Source organism: Pleurodeles waltl, chromosome 2_2 (genome assembly GCF_031143425.1).
Source record: "Pleurodeles waltl isolate 20211129_DDA chromosome 2_2, aPleWal1.hap1.20221129, whole genome shotgun sequence".
Lineage (NCBI taxonomy): Eukaryota > Metazoa > Chordata > Amphibia > Caudata > Salamandridae > Pleurodeles > Pleurodeles waltl.
Genome location: NC_090439.1, coordinates 785,339,305 through 785,362,600, shown reverse-complemented (window position 1 = coordinate 785,362,600; position 23,296 = coordinate 785,339,305). Strand labels below are relative to the sequence as shown.

The 23,296-nt window shown below is 41.6% G+C and overlaps 1 protein-coding gene across 1 annotated transcript in view; it reads left to right on the top strand.

The window, feature by feature from the left end:
• The window catches only part of ZNF704 (zinc finger protein 704), a 543,928-nt gene that overhangs the window by 91,745 nt on the left and 428,887 nt on the right, over positions 1 to 23,296 (top strand). The window contains exon 2 of the mRNA XM_069220407.1: positions 20,293 to 20,540. Within this exon, the coding sequence (XP_069076508.1) occupies positions 20,293 to 20,540 (248 nt within the window). The remainder of the gene's footprint in view (positions 1 to 20,292; positions 20,541 to 23,296) is intronic.

Here is a 23,296-nt window from a genome sequence, read left to right as displayed (position 1 = left end):
TCATGCAAAGCAAAGCCGTAAACACTTTATTATAGACCAATCTTCTCTACTCTTTCCTAATGTGATTCTTTAAACTTGTTCATCTGGGAACATCAATATACTTTTTTAGTTGTGTTTTATCATGTCATGTCTCATGCAGTGCACTACGCTGTGGTAAGCTATGCAATGTAAGTGCAGCTGACTTTAATCTCGGTTGTTTGATTTTTCTCTGGTTTTGAACGTTTTGGCATCTGTGCAAAAGGTACATGAACCTATTGAACTTCTTCTGTAGGCTATTAACTAATAAATTGATGCCTAGTTAAATGCTAACTCCTGGTCCTTCCATTCTGACGTAATGACCAACTACACTTATATAGCGCATACATTCCAGAAAGCTCTCTTTACATTATTTTGGTGACTTGTGTTAATACAAAGTCAGGAATGTAGTGTTTACAAACTCAACTTACTGATAGGAGCTACAAAGAATAAAACAAATGAGTACTTCGCTAATAAGTAGGTAACCATAATTAAAGAAACCTTTTAAAAGCCCACTTGTCATTAAGATCATACATTACCAATTTTATTAAGAATAATTACTGGACAGCACAAAAGAGTAGATATGACAAACTGAATGGCATTGACAAATTAAAATACACTTTCATTTGACTTTACAGAGTGAATGATGAAAGAGGGAGATGGACTGCCTTCTTTGGCGCCATTTGTTTTTACAAGGCAGGTGGCATCTGACTTGGCTATGCATATTTTCTGGCAGTGGCCTTGGAATAGACCGACTCTGTCGAAAGGTTTTGCTCAGAGACGGCTCATCTTTGAAGGTGTACTGCCAGGGAATGATGTTTTTGTTCTGGAGTGTGTGAATTCATAGGACACAAAATTCAGGTTTGTTGTCATCAGGCTCTCTGCACATGGGGTGGGTGGGAAGGTTGTGGCCTGATGGCAGCTCTGAGTTATTTCCAGACACATCATCATATTACACAAAGCTAATACTGGCAGCAGAGTATTTATGATGGCAGTATTATTTCTGCCACCATATTTCTTAAGCAATTTTTTTATTTCTAACAAATGATGTATTCTTGATAGCCGTTATTCTCATGACATCATATATATGATGAATGTGACTTCTGCCTTGGCTCAGTTTCTTAACAGTTTCCTGTAGTTTCTTATAGTGCATAAACAGGCGTGGCTCACGGGAGGGAGAAGGAGTGGGGTGGCGCGGCACGTGGGAGGGGAGGATGGGGGAAGGAACCAAACAAATAAAAAAATAAAATGTACCTTTTTTCTGCGCCTCCGCTTCACCACTCCATCCGCTTCATCTTGCATTTGCAGGCACAGGCTCCCAGCCTGCCCTGCGGCCAATCCTGAAGCTGCAACACAGTGCCGGGCTGGAGAGAGCACTGTGCGCATGTCTGTTTGGCAGGCCTGAAACGGCCACCCAAACATACATGCGCACTGAGGGGGGAGTGCTGTGCACTCCCCTCATCTCCGTCACAGCCCCATAGCACAGCCCCTTTTACAAGAAAACAATAACACAGTTTATTATTGTTTTGTTGTAAATGTTTTGCAGCTGCTGGTGGAGGCGGGGGGCAACACTCCTCCCCCATAGCAGAGGATCTTCCCCTATGCATCAAGGCTTGCCCCCAGGACAAAATGGAGAAAGGTTTTTATGTGGTAGAGAAATAATTCTTTAAGGTTAATTATTTCAACTGTGAGCATGAGATGAACTCCTGAAATCCTCATCAGATCAATCTTTAAAACTGACCATCAAAAGTGCTTTTTCTGTGATTGTTTCTGGTCGATTCTTATCAGCACCCAGGCATCATTTTGATGGAGAATTTACTCACTAACAAAGATTATGCACAATATCAGATATATGAGAAATACATCCATAAATTTAGAAATATGTGGTGAAGATGCAGAATTAAACCCCATTTTTGCAAGAAACATATAGGACCACTTTAGAAACTTTGCTATATGTTCCCTTTGTCTCTCCCTCTCACACTCACTCACACACACACACATGCACACACTTGCACAAAGATTTCACTGACTCAATAATACTCTGCTTTTCGAAAACCCACATTCTTTTAGTAGGCCAATGCCACTGGCCTGCACCTGCACTCTGAAAATTGTTCCAACATCACTGCTTGTACGCCAAGCAATGGAAATCCCAAAAACATCTGGAAAGGGTACCTGGATCAAGAAAGGGCTACGATTCTTTAGTAATTGTAGGAGGTGCTACATAATAATTGAAATCAAAAGCTTATGCTTCTTACCATTCACTGTAGACGTCAATAGTGTACTTGTGTTTGACTAGAACCAGCACAATTGCAGAATCAAGAAAACTGGAATTTCTTTCCAGTGCTTCATGTCATAAACAAAGTGTTTATATATACAGCATTACACCTGTCTAAAGTATGCTACACTCTTATTAATAGTAAACCGTCTACGTAATAGAAGGGTGTAGCATCTAAAGAGAAGCACATGTTGCCATAGAAGGTACAATACATTATGATGCAGAACTTAGTGGAGTCCAGAACTAAAAGTAAAAAAGAGGCAGAATATTTAGGGACTTGAGCAATCAGGCTAGAGAAAAGGGAGAATGTTTGGGGACTTGAAGTAAGGTAGATGGGATCCTTCACTCTTGTTATTTTATCCAGTTTAAAATTAAGTGTTCTATTAACCTTGTACCAAACATAGGCCACTCCTGAGTGTGGTATCAGTTTACTATAAAAGTGTGTAGTGGTTCTTCATTGCAAGCAAGCGTAAATGTTTTTCACGGCTAATGTTGGATATATACCATCATTTCCTGGCTTGATCTGATGATGAAGTACTTGAGAACATTGTTTTCACTCTTTTTATTACTTGGATTATCAGCCCTCTTTTTTAAATTTCATACTATTGTCAGTCCTGGCTCACAAGTGATTTACTTAATCCATTCTCGGTTGTGTTTCATTAATATATTAACATTCACCTTCAGTCGTTTCTTCTGCTTATCGTTCTTATGCTCTCAAGACCATTGATGTGCCATGCTTTCTAGTTGAGTCCATTCAGCTTTTTCATGTTTACGAACTATAACATTATAAGTTTATAGACTGACAATTTTTGCAATACACACACATAAATCAAACGAAAAATATGTATTTTGGCTCATAACTTGATTGCTTATAAGTTCCAGATTTTCCAAACTCCTGACCCCGCACCCTCATGAGAAGTCAACTCTTACTTCTTTGTCTGCAACTTACACCTGTGAGCAAATCATATTCTCATTGCTCAGTATGTACACTCCCTCTACTATAAATGTTCTTAGCTCTTCCCCCACCACCCTGCACCCTCCCCACTCAACATTTAGAAAATTTGAAAATAGGTAAATATTTGTGAAAACAGATGTATGTGTTATAGAGGCAACACCTGTCTTCTGCATAGTCACCTCTGCATACTGAATTCACACCAGTCTTGTGAGGTAGGCAGGGTAGTACCAGAAATGGCTTTTATATGTCCCTTTCGGATTTGTTCGTTCCTTTAGGTAAGATGTTGCTCCCAGTTGTATAGAGTATGAAACAAAAGTAAATTAATTTGTGAATCACCTATTATAACCACAATTGTTTTATAGAAGACTATGGGGGTCATTCCGACCCTGGCGGTCCATGACCGCCAGGGCGGAGGGCAGCGGAAGCACCGCCAACAGGCTGGCGGTGCTTCCTGGGCGATTCTGACCGCGGCGGTAAAGCCGCTGTCAGAAAAGGGGAGTCGGCGGTTTCCCGCCGGTTTCCCGCTGGCCCAGGGAATCCGCCATGGGGATTCCGACCCCCTTCCCGCCATCCTGTTCCTGGCGGTAATTACCGGCAGGAACAGGATGGCGGGAACGGGTGTCGTGGGGCCCCTGGGGGCCCCTGCACTGCCCATGCCACTGGCATGGGCAGTGCAGGGGCCCCCTAACAGGGCCCCATAAAGATTTTCAGTGTCTGCTTTGCAGACACTGAAAATCGCGACGGGTGCCACTGCACCCGTCGCACCCCTTCAACTCCGCCGGCTCCATTCGGAGCCGGCTTCATTGTTGAAGGGGCTTTCCCGCTGGGCCGGCCGGCGGTCTTCTGGCGGTCGCCCGCCGGGCCAGCGGGAAAGCCAGAATGGCCGCCGTGGTCTTTTGACCGCGGAGCGGTCTTTCGGCGGGAACCGCTTGGCGGGCGGCGACTGCCGACCGCCGCGGTCAGAATGACCGCCTATATGCCTCTGGTAGCTATGTGATGCTCAAAGACACTAACCTCTCTGTAGTTTTGAAACTGGAGGCTCCATGAACATGTAGGCGTTCCAATTGAAATTCAGGATGAGTTGATTTTCAGCATGCACAACAAAATTAACTGTGAGGCAAACTTGTGGAGATTTTCAGTTCCGCCCTGCTTTTATATTGCTAAAATATTGGAATTAATTGCTCAAATGATACAGAAAAAGATGAACCTCAGAAAATTCCTTTTTTACATCTCTTCATGTGTGATCTGTTCTTTCACTTCTTCTCTAGTTTGAGCCCAGAGTGGGAATGTTAATTGAGTATAAATATTTCTTCTGCTGCTCTTCATAGAAGTTATGTTGGAGAAGGAAAATACCAGTTTAGGGGGTTTAATTTGTTAGGTTCTGCAAATTGATTAGTTTCCTTCTCATCCCAATAAGTTGTACTTGAGTCCTATTTTGACCTTTCTTCATTTTATATTTGTGCTGAGAAATGTGTGGATGCAAAGTCTTTGCCTAGGGCTTACCGGAGTTTCTGAGCGTCCAGGAGAAGGAGGCGCACTCCATGCACTCTTATGCAGCAAGTTACTGGGAACCATGCTTTGGGCATGTTTAAGTGTCTATGCCACCTATACAACACTGATGTCGTCTGGAGGGATGTTCCATGAGCTTCATGGAGGACTAGGCATGAAGGGTGGTGGTGGGACTGCAGATTTGAGGTCTAGGCAAAGAATGTCTAACTTGGGCTTTACCTTTATTTGCCAAAAGATTCCGTGAGTTTCAAGAAAGGAAAGTGGCTAAGCCTTATAATCTGCCTTTCCAAGATGGTGGCCTATATTTCGAATGTTACCTGAGCTTCCCAGTCCAAGATGAAGTAATCTTTTCCAGTGATGTCAATTCCTGTTTGAATCATATTTTAGGATGCATTTCCAAGGGACCAAGCATTTTAGCGCATTAGTTCCTTTTTCTCATTACCTTATTTGCCCTGTGCTACTACTTTAATCTCTGATATTTGCTTCTAGCAGTTGACACTTCTGCTGGATCTAGCTCTTGCCACTCTTGCCCAGGTCTTTCCTCTTCTCTAATGTCGTCAGGAGAAATGTTTTGCTATGTTAAGCTCTTCAGTAGTCTTCTTCAATCAAGAAGTATAATATTGGCAAGAAGGTTTTTTATCTTTTGTGTTTTTGCTTCATCCTTGGGACCCACTTAACAACTTTTGCATACATTATTCAGTGCAGGTTAGCAGCCTGGCTACTGGTAAAAATCACCTTTTCCTCACTCAATGAGGTTGGGGTCTCAGTATACCATCTCCACGTCCAGTCCTTGGCACTCCACATAAACCAGAATGCAATTAGCTTTATTATTTTCTTTTCAAAATCGGGGACACTGGAATTATGAGATTCTGAGTCAGTGGCATTTTCTGCGTAGATATGTATTTGATGCATTTGCCACATAATCCATCATCTACAGCATAATTTGCATGTTTTAACAAAAAATCGGTACTGGATCAAACGGATGAAATGTTACTAAAAATGCAGCATTGGGTGTTGCTGCATAGTTCAACGTCCTTCTCAAGGTGTGGCTGGGTACCTTAAAGTTGTTTATTGCTGTATTTGTTTGTGAAACTGGTACTAATGAGGGGAAACCTTTGCCCAGTGTTAAAATATGGAAAATTAAAAAATAATGAAGTAATACTATCACAAAATGTGCCACATTATGCCACATAATTTGCCTTTACCTTCCTCATAAGTTTGTCAAAACTGACATATAATTTGTACATTCTTGTCACAAAATTCCAGTGGCCCTGATCTCTGATAAAATCGTTTTGTTGGCAACCCTGTGTGCCCTTACAATAAGATTGGGGTTTGCCCTCAAACCATTTAGAATTGCAGTCAAATCATATACATGCTATTTCCCTGTTTTTCTTCCGATCATGTAGTTTAGCTTCCACCTACAATCTTAAGACCCTATGTGCTTTTCTGAAAATTACAGCTAATTAAGTTATCTCTCCTCGTAATACTGCTCATGCCACATATCCCTGAATTCCTTATCTGACACCTCAGGTGTGATAATAGATACAAATTATTATTCGGTCACCTTAGAGATATTGTAGTCAAGTGTGTGGTCTTATTAGCTGGTTCATCAGTAGGGTATGTTGATGCTTTTATGCATATAGACTTTACTTTAGGTTAGAGGAAACATAACAAATTATAGATCAGCCGCGGCCGCTGTTTTGGGGCTGAGGGCCACCCCCCACCTTTTGCCCCTCAAGAAGAGTGTCTGTCAGGCTGAGCAAGGGTCAGTTTGACAGACACTCTTCATTTTCAGGTCAGGCAGCCAGAAACTAGACATGCACTTTGTGCGCTGGCTTCCGGCTGCATGAGCTGAACTTTGATGGGCTGAAGAAGTCACAGCCCTGTGGGCACCTAGCAAAGGTGCCTTGAGGTCCTTCCCCTCATGACGAGGGGGAACGTCACTGATTGCTTCGGACATGGGTGCTTCAGTTTTAAGCCCTGAAGCGCCCAGTGCTGATTGTCAACCAGAGGCAGTTTGTCTCAGATTGGGGTGGGGTCAGCAGTCTCACTGAACCCATCCCACTCTGTGACAAGTTGGGGCTGCTGCCTTCCCTCATAGGCTGACCTTAGGTTAGCCAGTGATGAAAGGCAGCAGTCCCAACCCTCCTGGGACCTCCAATGCAGAGCTGAGGCTAAGTGTGTGTGTGTGTGTTTTTTAATGAATGTTTGGTGCATGTGTGTATGTTTGAATATTTGATTATGAGTGTTAATGGATGTGTGTGTGCACGCTTGTGTGAATGAATGAGTGAGTGTGCATATGTGCCTGTTTGTCCCACCCACCTCCCTCCTTCCTAAAATTACCGGCCGCCACTGTGCTAGGTGGATCAGAGTAGCGTTTATAATCCTCTGTTAAGACCTGCTGTGTCTGGTTTATAGACAATGAATTTATGGTTGAAGATGACATATTTATTTACACCACATCCACCACTAAAGGCTCAGGTTTTGCAGATCCAGACGTTTCTGGAAAGAGAGTTGCCTAAAACTCACTTAGCCCCTCACTTTGAGGCATATTTATGTGTAGTCTTTATTTTGTGGCATTTTAATGCACCGTGGACCAAAACCCATCTGCCCTTCTGACCAGTGATTGTGTTCTGCAATGTCAGTCCTGTCTTAAAAAGGACTCTTGTACCTTTAGTTGTATGGTATAATGTGGTGTAGGTGAAGTGTTTAGCAAATATTCAAAGATCCTTATGGGGTATGGGGGGTGGAGATGCCTGGGACTGCTTCTCCCAGGACCTTTCAGTGAATGCATTCTCTCTATCTCTCTTCCCCCACCCCCTCCTTGTGGCTGTGATTTTGCCTTGTATGCCCTAACGTGGCTAGGGTATGCCCAGACGTGGGTCCCTTGTTTGCTGCGCCACTGGATTCAAGCTAGCCTGGCTGATGAAGGGTGATACCCTGAAACCGGTCCCAGGATGCTTGAATCCTGTCCAGGGAGGACCTGGCTTTGCAGCTCGAGCTGGACTGCTCCCATTGGGAGCAGGGTCAAGACTGATTTACATATATCTGGGTCCAAACTGGGGTGACGTGGCAAGCAAAATAACGATGGATTAAACCCAGATCTGTGACTGGGGGTGAGTGTTTGAAAAGTTTCAACACTCCGTCCATCATTTTATTTTGTGATTTTGGCTAGATTTCGAAGCCAATAGGGTGAAAAAAAATAATCGAGTTAAGGTGGATAGATTTTTATTCAGATATATGTGAATTAAACCCAGGGGAAATATGTAACAGTTTCTTTTCCAGGCCTACCAAGAGGGGAGATGGATAGGATGATAGGAACATGTCTGCTAGTTGCAAGATTTGATGTGCCCAGTAATAGTATGTACATGAGAAAGTTGTAGCCCACTAGAATCTGCATCAGCATGGTGCTTGCTTTCAACTTGCATTTCATGTTGCCCCATCAATTTGAAATAGTAGTTTTTTGGTATGGATAGCAGCAAAATGAAAAAACAAAGTATTAAAGTGTGAGACTACGACTTTCTTTACGCCTGTGCTCTCCCGATAGTGATAGTTGTGAATGTGCCCACTTAGTATAGTCATGATTCATTAAGGAGCTTAAAGAAAGTGTGTTGTCTTCAATATGGTGTTTGTATTTTAGTCACAAGATGACCAGATAATTTAGTCTGTGTTGTCTCCATTTAAAAACGAAGAGTGGTTACTCTGATACTAAGTTTATTCATAGGATGTACTTCACCTTTATTTAGCTTAACTTTATAATACGTGACTATGCAGAACTCATTGATCAGGGATACTAAGGAAGGAAGGAATGTTCCTAGATTTGTGAGTGTAAGCAAAGACTTCTGCTGTCTGGCTTTGGTCGATATGCCTGAATATCTTCTTATTGCCATTGGGGCACTTCCAAATTCTCTAGTGATAACAGGATTAGTAGTGAGGGGTAGAAGGAATGTGTATCTTGTGCCTGTTTGAATTGTAAATGTTGAAGATAATTTACTTGGCTTGTCACGTTGTTACTTAGTCATCAGAACTTGGAAATATAGCCAGCGTCCAGTCCAGCGCTCTCTGATATTCTGAAGAGATAATCTCATTCAACCCTATCAAATGCCTTTTTGGTGTCAAGAGAAAGGGTAATGGCTTTGCTCAGGGAGTCTTTGCTGACAAAATGGGACTGTGTTCTGAGCTGGTTGTGAGTTGATCTTCCAGGGACAAACAATATTTGTGGTGGGTGGAGGAGATAATTTATCATTATTTTGAGTGTAATTGACAAGAGTTTCCACAGTAATTTTATGTCTATATTAATGAGTTAAACTGGGCAGTTACATGTGCAGTGAAGGTGCTTTTCCCGGTTTTGAGAGCACTGTTAATACCACCTCAATGGATGGAAGGTTCATGGAGCCAGAGGTCCCAGGTTCCTTGTATACATCGCACAGGACATCGGCTTATTGAGCTTTGCCTAATTCTGGGGTCTTACTATATTGCCTTTTGGCAATAACCATGACAATTTCATCCCTAGTGGCTTCTCCACACAGATTGGCTCCAGTGGCATAACAAAGACCCCCACAGTGAGGCGGCCCGAGCTCCAGGGGGCCCCCTCAACACAGTATTCTGGTCTCAGAGCTCCTATGTGAGCCTAGAGAGAGCCCCCCTCGCTGTATTGTGCAGAGGTGGGGCTCAAGTTTTGTTACGCCACTGATTGACTCTTCCTTCATCAGGTAGTTTGGGATGGGTACGGTTGGACAAAAATGTAGCTTTTGTATCAGTGGAGGCCTGTTTTTCAGATTTATACAGATTTTGTAGAAGGAAGCAAACATTTTAGCTATGCCTTTTGGGGTGTGTTTGCAGGGTACCCAGTCAATTATCACTGGCTAGAATAATGGGGTGATCATATCTTCATTTAGGTTCGGGTGCTAAAAGCCACCCTGCTTTTTCTACTATTCATAATGACGCCACCACAGTTGTGCCAGAGCATATTCAGATTTGGACATGAATAGCAAGTTTAGGGAAAACTTTGCTTGTTCCAGTGCTCTCTGATTAACACCACTTGCATACACAATGTTCTTGTTTGTTAAGGCTTTAATGTCCAACCCCATTCAGCTTTCTTACTTGGCTAAAGCGTGTCTATAAGAATGCCCTTTATCGTTGTTCTTCTCACTTAGGCCTTGTCTGCCATCCACAATATTTGTATTGAGGTCACAGATCCCCTGTTCTGTGCCAGGTATGTCTAGATGTGACTTAGCAAAGTCTGTTTCTCAGTAGATAGTTTGTACTTGCAGATGATCATCCACTAGGGTTTAGTAATGTGAAAAATGAGACCACAGGTGATGACAAGAGTGGTCATAACCTGTGGTGATGGAAAGAGTGGTCATAGAGTGATCTGAAAGTTAATTCTCTGGTACTGCACATTTGAGTAAATTGAATATTAGAGAGTTTGTAGCCAAAAGAAGTTAATTGTTAAAAGAGAACCGTGGGCACATGATAGGAAGACTTGTTTTTCTCGTTCTGATTCCTCAGTCTGCAATTATCTGCTAAACTGTGATCTTCAACCACATCCCCTAGGAATGCTCAGTTCTTTGAATGTATTAGTCAGTTAGGCATTTTCCTGTCTAAGTTAGAATCACAAGATAAGATGTTCTTGAGAAACAGATTAGGTGGACTGAAATGTTTTGAATTTATTAGGTGGATTGAAATGTATTCAAAAGTGTTGTTGTAGGCAAGGGTCTCGGTATTAGACTGTCGGAGTATTAATGTTTAACTTTTGATGTTAAATCTTGTCTCCCAGCTCCACAATGGGCCAGCCAGTAACAGGCTCCCAAGAGCCCATGTTTATATGGTCCTTGGATGCCTCCCAATGAGGAGTCTGATAGTATTGAAGGTGCACCAATTGGGTAAGACTTTGAGTGGAACATTTTATCAGCACACATGTAAAGAGGGGATGAGAAAGGGAGTGCGAGATAATAATGAAAAAGGAGCTGGAGGGCGGGAGTGGAGCACGAGCAGGAGGTAGTAGTATTATGAGTGGGCCTGAAGCTAGCAGGTTTGGTTCATGATTGCTCCAGGAGGTTTATCTAAATATCCCTCGCTTAGTATCTGTCTAAATACCTATCGACGAATATCGTATAACACGTGCCTGAGGTTTCTGTTCTTGATAGCATAAGTATGTTCATGTCTCTGTTTTTCACTTATCTCTGGGTGCTAATGTTATGTCATTCCACAGTGTCACTTGTATATATGGATTGCATGTGAAGGCAGTTCTGTTTATTTCTAGCAGATTTTACAAATAGTGCATGTGCAAAAAAGGCCGTGGTATTTTCTGAAAAGCATGTTTTCTACTGGACACAGCTACAGCTGTCTGGAAGCTAGGCTTAATAAGAAGGGTGGCATTTGTTTACCAATTCCGAGTCTGAGGACGGCATTATCTAGCAAATGGCAAGAGTGTACTTGGTCTTTGAAGCTGCTTCGATTAGAATAGTGTTGTCAGTCGTGATATGCCCTGCAAGCCTTATGCTCATTATTTCATCCTTGGGAAGGCGTATCTCAATATAGAAGTGGATGCTGTTTGCATCCACTTCTACGTTGAGTTTTTATGGATCCCACTGATCAGTGTTTGCTTTTCTTTGATTCAATAGTGTGTCCTTTAATTAAAATGTAAAAGCCCTTCTCTGAGAAGTAGTATACATATTTTATTGTGCTACTAATGAAGAATGTAAATGCGCTTCTAACTTGTCTCAATGGAAAAGTGCTTATTAGTATGAGTAATGAAAAGGGATGCAGTGGCTGGAGAGGCAGGATGAAAGATGAATTCTCTGGTTCTTCAAAGGGTTCAATCTCTGAAGAGCCTCCAGCTACAGAAATAATGCAGGGAGTGAGAATCTACCAAAGTTCATGCAATTTAGTAGCAGTCGGGTAACACCTGGATTTATAGCGTGAAGCAAAGGATTTATAAACTTGGTCGTTTTTGTATAGCAGTGTCTCTTTTATCAACTGCCTTGTCCTTCGTTCAACAATTTGGTACCGGGAGTTTGCTCACGCCTTTGCCAGAGCTTTTTCGAAGGTCGGCGCCTAATAACTAATTTAAACACGTTTTATCTTTGCCTAATTGGGTGTTTATTCACTATCTTTTAGCACAGTCGGGTCCGTTTATTGGAGTTTCCCTCCAAATTGCCCCAAGTGAATATTTTTTTATGCACACTGACGATGTAGTCAACAAGATGACAAGTTTGTCTTTGTTTAAAATAAAAAAAATTGTGTTGTGGTTGTCAAAAGTATTAATCAGAAAAAGTATTAGATGCCCTGAATCTGGTAATATACACGTAGGTTTTTATTGCCTTTTGGGCCTTTATCGGCTAAGCAGGCACGCTTGCAATCATTTCATGTTGTGTGATGGTTGTATGAAGTCAGCTACCCGCCAATAGATGAGCATAAAACACATTGATTAAGTTAGGATTGTGGACTAACTGGATGGTTCAGCACAATCCTATCACAATAGCATTTTCACAGCCTACATGAAACAAGACCATGTCGTGGACCACTTGTTTGAAGGTTTAATGGGAGACTTGGGCTTACTTTTTCTTTAAAATAAGCGTATACTGCTTCCTGGCTCTTTTCCGTTCTCTGTATGTGAAGGGCTAGATGGCTACCCTGCCACCTAGTGATGGGATGAGAACGTACTTAAAAAGCTGTTAAGTCGGATCTTTGCCTGCCAGTACCATGCGTGCATTAATACGTCATCCTCCCCTTCTCTGTGCACATATGTGCTGCCCTCATCAGTTCATATACTTCACCATTACTGCGAATTGGATCCTACTTCTCTTGGGCTCAGAGAATTCCCATGTAGGGTTTTGCTATGATTCTTTTAGGGTTTATTTTTATCCTTTCTTTGCTGGTTTCCTCGCTAATTCTCTTTTTTCCTTAAGATTGGGTTTGTAATGCCAAAATGCTTTGATTTCATGCCATGCTTGTTGTGTCACCAACTGTTTCAACTAAGTGACCCCCATAAAGTCTGTGTCTCCTGTCTGCCTGGGGAGCCATCATCTGGTACATATATGCACTTTAGTATGAGGTTCTCTGGAACTACATAGTGTGCAGGCAGAGCAAAGGAGCAGTTATCCCTCTGGAGATGTTGAGTTTCATCAATAGGAAGACGATGCAAGCAACAAATACAGGGTGAGACATAGAGTATTCCTCCTGCTAGTGAGGTAGCAAAGCACCTTTACCAGGGTTCTCCCCATTCACAAAGAAGCCATCTTCGCTGGGTCTTGACAAATTGTAACCCTAGGAAATATGAAAGCACTAGGGTGCACAGTAGTTTTTTGCAAGTTCTTTACAATCTGTTTGAACAGGATCCATTTCTAAAGGTCTAGAGGTGGTGTGCTAAGTGCCACAAAGCAAAGTGCCTTCGGAAACATGATGCTCCTCAACTTAAGCGACTATCTTACATCACCGGGTCACACCTAACTCCCTAACTGGATGCAGGTGTCCCAAGCTGTTGCACCTGAGGATTAAGCATGACTCTCCCTTTGGAGGTGGTGCTACCAGTCCACTGCACTAAGGAGATTCTCCAAGCCAGCCCTTCTAATCAATGGTGAGTGGACTACAGACCTGATTTAGAGTTTTGCATATGGGTTACTCTGGGTTACTGCATCGCAGACATGAAGGATTTCCCATCTGCCTTATAATTAGGGCATTATGGGCCATATGTACGAAAGCTTTTTCCCATAGACACAGAATGGGTAAAATCCTTTGGTACATCTGGCCCTATATCTTATAACAGAGAAGCCCGTCCACCGAACTCTAAATTAAGCCATTAGTCCCAGTTTGTTTTGGAGAATACAACCTACTTTTGTCTGTGGCCATCAAACATCAGAGTCATGCGCTCTTTGGCCCATCTCCTGATTCCTCCACCTCTGTCACTGGTGAGAGGGAGCAGGCTGCCCATTCAGCCAGTGACAAACTCAGCCGGAAGTAAGAAGTTAAGACCTGCTTCCTTTCGTTTTCAGACACAATATATGTGACCCTGAAGTACAATAAGAACAGTAAAAAGCAAAAGTACCAGGAAGCACCAGCCCCCACTAGTCCATCTTTGAGGTTCCTAACCAAATGTGTTCTTGTTCAGAGGTTGCGCCTGACAGGGGATGGGCATCAGACCCAGGTATATGAGATGCTTCTGTTCTCCCTACCAACTGGCACTGCTTGTGTGCTGTTCTATGTATGTACTGATCTAAGCTATTTCCAGCTCAGAACGTGTTTTAGTCCCTCCCTTAAAAGTTATTTTATGCATGGAATCTTCCAGTCTGTTTCAGGAATGTAATTGATGAATTAATTGCTGCTGTGCTTGGTAGCACATAGTGCCATTATGTTTTGCCTTATTTGATTGTTTTAAAGCTGTTATGAAGTGTTTATTGTTTCACAATTGTTCGGTATTCTGCTGTTGTTTCTAAATGTAATGTTGGAGCCGTACGGGACTTCCTCCTTTTCCCTCTTTTTGGATAGCTTGCTTCATCTCCATTCTTTAGTGTCTTTAACAGTGTGCCTTCTCTTTGACAGAGCTATATACACAGATGTTATTTTATATTTTGTGTTTCTTGGCTCTTTTCAACATTGGATGTCACTCACTAGGCATACCACATTTTAATTTGGTAAGGATTGCTTAATTTCTCCTGGATGCATTTTGTTTTGCTCACACTATCTGTTTTCTAACTCTTTATTCATTCCCTCTTAAATGCTATACTACACTTATTGTAAATGTCTAGTTAGGTCTTATGAGTGTCTTCACTTAAATATTTTCCAGCCAATATTTTTTATATTTGGCTATTTTCCTTTGATAATAGGGATCTCCATCCCTTCCTCTGAGTATGTTTTTTTATATTTTCAAGCCTAGTACTGTCTATGGCTATGGTTCACGACCTTGACAGGCTGCTCTTTCCTCGCTCTCCTTCTAATTCCTCTATTAGGCCTTCTTCAATTTCCAGTCCTAATGATGATCCTGCTATTCCCTTGGTTTGAAACGTCATTAACAGCACCCTTGTGACCTTTTACATCAAGTCATGTCCGAGTTGAAACGAGCCAATTGACTACAGTACAACACAACATTAATTTAGTCATATTTTTAACATCCCGCATTCTCTGATTATATTGTGTGAATCAGTTGAGCATCAAGCTATTTTGTTCCCTAATTTCTCCTGCGCACTCTTACTTTCATACAAATGAATACATCCTTACATTCTCTGTATCATAGTATCTTCATACACTATAGTTTCCTAAATGGATTGTTATGACAATTTATGTCCTCTATAGAATTAATTGCTGACATAAGTTGCTTAGGAACCTCTATTCTCTTATAATAAGGCACTTCTGCCTGACCATCAAGTGCAGCCAACGCTACATTGGATTAATCCCCATGCCCTCCTTTTGGCTACAGACATTGCTTGGGGGTTCAAAGACTGATCTAGACAGTGACCCTGATGCAGAACAGGAGGCCATGAGGGTCCCAACTAAACAAGGCGCTACCACTCACTTAAAGCAATATTCCTCTGTGTTCTGTCCAATGGAGCAACCTTCTACAAAGAATTCAACTTCCCCAAAGAATGGGGACATTGATGTTCTGGTTGTTCATAATGCTGTCACCAAAGCCGGTTGTAGCCGCCAAACCCCAGGTCCTCAAGCAGGCAGACCTGGGATACACTGAATCATCTATGTCAGAGTTCAAGGGCTATATATGTATGTGTCAGACTCACAAACAGTTTGTCTGTGGAAAGCCTCCATCTCATTCTGTCATGGTTTTGAGTCTTTCCTCAAGGGTAAAAGTTCATAAAGGCAAAGGGGCATACTGTTGTATTCCATCAGGACTAGGTTGTCACATTGTGTCCCTGCCTTTTTTCAGTATATACATTGCTTCTTAACTGTGAAAAAGCTACTTAATTTCAAAATCAGGAGTGACTTGTGATTTTACTGTGATAGTCCAAGGCTCACCATTCTACTAGTCAGCCTTTTGTGGCCTTTGAAATGAAAGATGGCGGTCGAACGACTGCTGAGGCCATCATTGTTATATTACCTCCCGTGTCTCCTGTATCTTAACTGCTAGTATCCTAAGGCACCCTACTAAAGCTAATGCTACTTTGATGGCACTCTCCAGCCATGTTCCTGTCAGAAACACATGCTGGACGGCTACGTGAGCCGCCTCATACATATGAGCTTGAGAGGATTTTTGCAGAATGATGCTCAGTGTGGTCAGAAAGTTCTTTGCTGCCAATTTGCTAGTGTCTAAGATTCCTGATGCTGCCTTTTCCTTATACTTTTTTTGTTATCCTTTTTTCGTTATCATTGCTGTGGAATCCACCCGCAGGTTAAAAATTGCACAGAAAGCGGAAGTAGGAAAATAATACAATTCCATTTATAGTAACTCATTTACTCAATGTCCATAGACTCTATCAGTACACTCCCACCAACCTCTCAGTTGCACACTAAAAAACACACATGGAGTTACTACTTTTAAAGAAGGGAAATGGCAAGCGCTGGTATTCACACAGGGCTAGACCGTGGAGTGTATGACACAGGTGTAGTATACAGATGAAGCAACGGCATGCCCTGCTCTGATTTATCCACTTCAAAAACAATATCTAGGTCTGCATTTATGTGACAGGGGTACCCACAACATTCATAATGAGAAGCAGCCGACAGAATAAGAGTAACAGAATCACTATCACATTTAATAGGGTAGTCTCCTATTGACACTTTGGTTGTTTTTGATGTTTGAGCATTGCGTATGTGAAATCTAAGGCTTCTGCTATAAACATTAGTGTTGGAGTAATTGCCAGATGTTTTGTCATTTCCATTCATTGTTAAATCATTTGGGTTCTTAGTCACATACTGCATTGGAAGCTTTATTTTCACTTGGCTCAAAATCAGTAAAATTAGCCATTCAGTTTTCCAGCCTGACGGGTAGAAATGTAATCTTCACTAATCCAAGTGAGGGCCCTGAAATACTGGTTTAGTGAATACTAAAAGCGTCTACATTATTGTTTGGTATTAGATAGTTTTGAGGTCTCATGCGAGTGTTAAACATGGCGGATGACTCTTTAGGCACTCCATGCAGCAGAAGCATTACAATAAATGTTTCCTGTTAGGAAAGAAATGTGTTGATTTAGCACAGTTCCTCTGATGCCTAGTGGCATGTAAGGAATGACTACCAAAGACGGATGAGCTACTGCATCAAAGGCAGGGGAGGGTGTTTCAAAGTACCAGCTGGCAGGTCTCGCATTTGTTTATTGTGTTGGAATCTGCACCCAAGCTTCACCCAGTCTGATGAGGGCAGTGATCTCAGTGTTGCATTTGCATGTGAATTATATTTGTTAGGGACAAAGTAGATTACATTTGGCAATGTGTTCTTATTGTTGGTTGGCAGCCTTTCTCTTAGTATCAGTTTGGAATATCAGTTTGGTTGGCAACCAGGGACAATGCAAGTTGTATTCATTTAGTTGGGGTACAAAGTAAGTTAAATATGGCAATTTATTAATGAAGTTTGTTGGCAACTGTTTTCTTAGTTTAGGACCAGATATGAATGTCAATTTGGTTGGCAACCGGGGGCAAGTTAAGTTAAATTTGGAAATGCATTTATGTAGTTGAAAACAAAAGGCCTGATTTAGAGTTTGGTGAGCGGATTACTCTGTCACAAATGTGAGGATTGTAATAAGTCGAATGGGTTTACTCTGTCACAAACTCTATATCAGACCCAAAGTAAGTTAAATTTGGCAATGTATTCTTGTAGTTGGTTGCCAACTGTTTTCTTTGTTACTTTCAATTTGGACTGTCAGTTTGGATACTACCCTGATCCATATCCACGTTTTTAAAGAGACAAAGGCCCTCATTATGAACATGGCGGTGTGGGCCGCCATGCCAGCACTGGCATGGTGGCCCAGACCGCCATATAATATTAGTGGCAGAAACGCCACTTCTGTAACTCCACCAACGCCAGGCTTCCGCCGGCAGGCAGCCTGGCAATGGCGGAGATACATATCCGAATGTTCCTGGTCCCACCAGCCTTTGCCTGGCGGTTTACCCTGCCAGTAAAAGGCTGGTGGAATGGGTGCCTCGGGCCCCCGTGCACAGCCCGGTCGCGCATTTCACTTCCTGATTTTCGGGCAGTGAAATGCGCGATGGGTGCTGCTGCACCCGCCGCACTGCTACATTACCACCGGCTCCATGTGGAGCCGGCGTCAATGTACAGGCCCTGCATTCAGCTGGGACGGCTGGCGGAAACACTGTTTCTGCCCGCCCGCCCAGCTGAATGTACATTATGTGGCCGGCGAGGTCTTCTGCGTGCTGGTGGTCTTTTGTTGACCGCCAGCAGCAAACTCGGCGGGTTTTCCCACAGAGTTCGTAATGACCTCCAAAATATGCTGTAATTTTAGGTAAGTAGGGAAAATGGAGAAGCTTCCTTGGAATAGTGAAGTGTTAATGTCTGTAGGTAGAAAAAGCTATTACTCAAGTATAACGACCATACAAGAGGTACTCTCATACTAGTTGCCATTAGGTTAAGGTGGGTGAGCGACACAACACTTTCTAACTGAGAATGAGATAAATGCGAATAATTGTAGCCAGGGTGTTGAGGAACACATGTTATCAATATGTAACATTTATTATTTTGTATCAAATGTACCTCTCACCAAGGAACCTACAAAAAATGTATCCCATGGCACTAAAACAGATGTACCAGATTTGTGGGAGAATTAGTGGGATTTAAACAAATGGTATATGGTTGCTCAAAATTATGAGTGAATGGCGGGATAAAATTGCAAAAAGAAATATGAGAAAGAACTGGAATACTGGGCTCTGATAACCCCATGACATGTTTGCCTAGCCTGATGTGACCCAAAATTGATGCAGATTCCTGGGCCTTCTTGTGATTGTTGCTCAAAGACAAACTGTGCTAGCCTGAAGGTCTAAATCCCCACCTGTTATATTGAACTGAGAAACCTGCATAATAAAAATGGACATAGGCTGAATTATCAAGAATTGTAGTCCAAAATCAAATCATTGTCTCCACGGACACAGTAATGCAATCAACCTTTATGTTTCAAAAGGAGGGATATACAACCACCGTAAATCAGTGCACAGTGGCATCCAACACTGAAATTAAAACACCATAAATATGGTACCACACGATGGAGTTAGAAAGGGATGTAATAATATTACTCTTAGAATCAGACAGTGTAGGGGAGTGAGCCCAACATTTATGAATAAAAAAGGGATCTAGTGAACTGCCATGTTTTTTACTTGAAGTTAAAAAAGAGTTGGTTAAATGCAAATGGGATCCTTGATAGTTATTCGAACAACCGTTTGCAAAATAGAACAAGCTACAAAAATACTTACTACACAGATTTAAAATGTGCATGTACTACAGTGTGTTAATAGCACCTAGTTTTGTAGATTATGGCTATAAACCAATAAAGATATTAAAAGCAGAAGATCCATTATTTGACTTATTTGACTATAGGCGGCTCATCTATGAAAGAAGATAGTTTCTGCAAGCCTTTTCAGGAGCTTGTTGGCGTGTATTTCCTTATGCGTGTACCACATTTGGGTTTGTACCTTAGAAAGATCTTGCACGACCTCCAGTGAAACTTGGCTTTTGCAACATCATTCTAGATAGTCATGAATTTTTTTGCGAAGTAATTTGATGTATTGATCAATGTTTCTTAGTAATGTGGCTGGGTGGTGAAAGAAAAGGTTAAGAATGGGTGTTTCATTGTGGTGAAGCTCTTGTGTGCGTTAGTGCTGATCATATTATGATAGCAGAGGGTTTTGGTGTCATTGATTCATTTTCCATGTATGTTCCATTATTTCTTTGCTCTACTTGACATTCACCATCCTGTGAATGTATCCATCCCTTTAAAAAAAAAAATGTGGGGGTTTATTTCGTGGTGCGATAGCAGCTCGTTTCAGTGATTATCCTTCTTGGTACATTCATTAAGCTTCCGAAAATTGTATAAAATGGTCCGGAAAAGGAGGTTAGAAGGTCTATTTTGTTTTGTATCTCTTAGGCTGGGAGGGAGATTCAAAGTTACTTTCAGCATCATATGATGTTACAGTTTCCAATGGGACATTCAGGAGGTCTGGCCGCCCCAGTTATAAAAAGGAAGCTGGCGACAGTATAGTCCTAAAGTGTTAGTGCATGGTCCTTTTTGGCTGAAAAATACGTCATGTGAGTTTGAAGAGTGAAATGACACATTTCGCAGAAATGCAATCGTTGAAGTAGAATTGACTGCAAAAAGAATGACTTGCATGCATCTTCATTGATGATTGCCAGCTTGGAATGCTTGACTTACCAAGAAAAGCTTAACTTGTTATCTTTTCAACACGTGTTGCCATTTCGTGGCACTTAAAAGAAAACATGTCAGTATTAAGTACCATGCATATTCAGAACGTCATAGTGATATTTTATTGATCTGTTTGGTGTATTAGACTAACTAATTAGCAGTTGTTTCAATTAAGTAATTCATGACCAGTTTGTGTTTTTTTTTTTTTTTTTTTAATGATGCAGGGCTCAGGTAGTAAGCGGGAAATAGTTGCCAGTCCTCTTCAGATTGATGAGACACACAATGAAGTCAGCCAAAAGGTGCCGGACCAACCCTCCTTACTCCTGGGCACGAGGGAGGAAGATGTGAAGATGGCGGAGACCAAACGTCATAATTGTGTTTACGAGCATGAAAAAGACAACACGCGCTCCATCTGTCTCTTGGAACAAAAGCGCAAAGTTGTTTCATCAAATATTGATGTCCCCCAAGCAAGGTAAGGGCATGGCAATGTAAAGAAAATGTGGGAGGGAACGAGAACAAAAGGAAGGACGGAGCAAAGTTTGTTTGTTGCCTCTACAGGTATGTTGTCAGCTGTAGTCTCACTCTAGTAGATAGGACTGCACACTAATAATATTCCTGTTTGCTCTCTGTGTTTCATGTGATTTTAACTTTCAGATATTGTGAGGGTATAAGATCTTCCTGGTCATCACATTGTGATGAATTTTTAGTATCTGGCATAAGAGTTGTACCTCACTGCATGTCCAATCCAGTGCTGGGGAGTAAGGTTGTGACATTTATTTTGAGGTGGTATGCTTACACCACTGTGGTTTGACTTGTCATGATCTTTATTGCTGTTCCACTCTGTTTGGCATATGGCCTAACATCTGTTTTAAGGCAGACCTCTGTTCATTTATTTCATATACACTGTGCTTGAGATGGTCATTGTTTGTCAGTTCTGTAATTAATTTGTCAACCTTGGGGACTGTCAGTTGACAACAGCATTGCAGACTGCATATTTGACTGCTACCTAAGAGGTTGCCAGCCATCTTATATGAACAGGTGACGGATCCTGTGATGTCTTTTACATTGTATAGTAATGCCAAGTACATCGACGGTGGTATGTTGATAGTGCTTGCTCTGGTGAGCTCTGTCTATATAGCTTGTGAGTAAAGGTTTAGACTACTGCAAAACCTTAAAATATGAGGTAAGTTGCATATTCAAAGACATCTCTACCAGTTTTTGGGATGAGAGAGATAAATGCTTTACTGGACTTAGGTCCATCCAGTTTGACTTATTTCAGAGTCTTCCCCATTCTGAAATGCTTTTATTTCAGAGTCTTCCCCATTCTGAAATGCTGAGCTACCATAAAAGTAATGTCTTCATCACAGGTACTCACTAACATTTTCCCAAGGGCCAAAAAACTTTGTCTGTGGTGTGATTGGGGACCTCAGGGTGGGGGCTGTGTAAGGTGGGTATAGTGGACGCAAAGCATGTACATCTAATGGCTGAATTACCCAATGTGAAACCAGAAAACCTGCGCTCATTCCTAGATTCCCTACTTGACCAAATTGTGTGATCCTAGGAAATTGTTTAATTTCACTTTCCATGCTTTTTATTCATTATCACATATAAACTATAGTGTTCATGCTTAATAGCAGCCCAAGCCACGGGGAGAGTGCACATAACAATTGAGTTACCACTTAGTACACGGTTGGCATTGTTTTCAGGGTGGGTGGAACCATGAATGTTTCTAAATTCCTGTTTGAAACATGACTGTAAAAAATACTTCTGAATGCCCTGATATAATTTGATGTATTAGTATGAAGTGCTTCTGCATGTAATGAAATATACATTTTGAATTTTGAAGAGACGTTATCATAGTTTTACACATTTGTTGCAAGAAATGAAAGTGTTCCTAAAGATGAGTGGTGCAGGACGCCTTAGTAACTTCCTTTCTTTAACTGCACTTAACCTGTAAAAAATGTTTGCCCTTTTGTTCAACACATTTCTGAATGTTAAAGCTGAGTCAAATAAACAGCAGCCCAGTGACATGGGTGGCACCTGTAAAGGTCAGGAGAACCGCACGTGGCCCACGGTGGTACTTTAAGTCTCAGTGGTCTACATAAATGCTGTTTCAGGAGAAGTAAAGACAATCAGGAATACTGTGTAATGTCATAATTAAAAGCACAGGAAACTCTAATGTGCCATCTGTCATAAGATGTAAAAATAATGCATCATAGTTCTGCTCTACAATAGAGTGATATACCACAATACTGTGTGACGGAACTATGCTTCACAAAATATCGGGCCTGGACAAGCATTCAGAGTGTTTTATCAGAGGCTGGTTTCATCCAAGTTGAATGTTACAGTCTATATCCTAATCAGGGTTGACATATTTCTCCATGTCAGGAGGACACTCTGTTGGAAGTTATTTCCTTTTCAATTTCTTGTTTTCAGTGGCATTATTTCTGCTGTACCATCACCTCATGGAACAGACCGTTTGGTTATATGAGAGTTCAGAACTGTAATCATGGTGTTCTACAAATGTGGCATTATCTGACCTTCCTACCTCTAACCATGTTGAGCAGCCTCCTTGCCTATTGAACTCAAACGCACCCTAACCAGAGTTGGTACCTGCAAATGTCTGGACCAGGGTACATGCTGGTGCAGACCCCTGAAGTGGGAAAGTGAATCGATTCCAGCTCACTCTTTACCAACCCATCCATCGAACAATCCCATCTGCCAAGCAATTTGTGGTAAATTCATAATAATTGGTTGGAAACATAGTACCTGTTAGTTTATTAATTATTTTGAAGTATGATTTAAACGAGGATCTCTTTGATTACTCGTAAACATAATGACAGAAACACTAATTTGTTGTTTCATGTATTTTAGTGTCCATTTAGTGTTTTTACATTTAGCGGCTTGCACAAAGTCTAGGAGATTGTTTTATTTTGACTGTGATGTTATTGTGAGAGGGGTAACATGCTTAAATAATTCCCTTGTGATTTAGTAAGAAAATAGTTGAGTATTGCTCTGTCTTCTGAGGGAATGTAGAGAAGTTTTTAACTGAACTTTTAGCCCTGCCTGACAGCACAATTGGCATCACAGACTTGGACTTATCAGATCCAACTATAACGCTTTGGTTAGCATGTTAAATGAATGAATAAGATTTATAGTGCACAACTGCTACCCCAAGTGGTGCCTTGGTGCTGTTCATAACCACACCTTAAAACATTATCCTAGTTA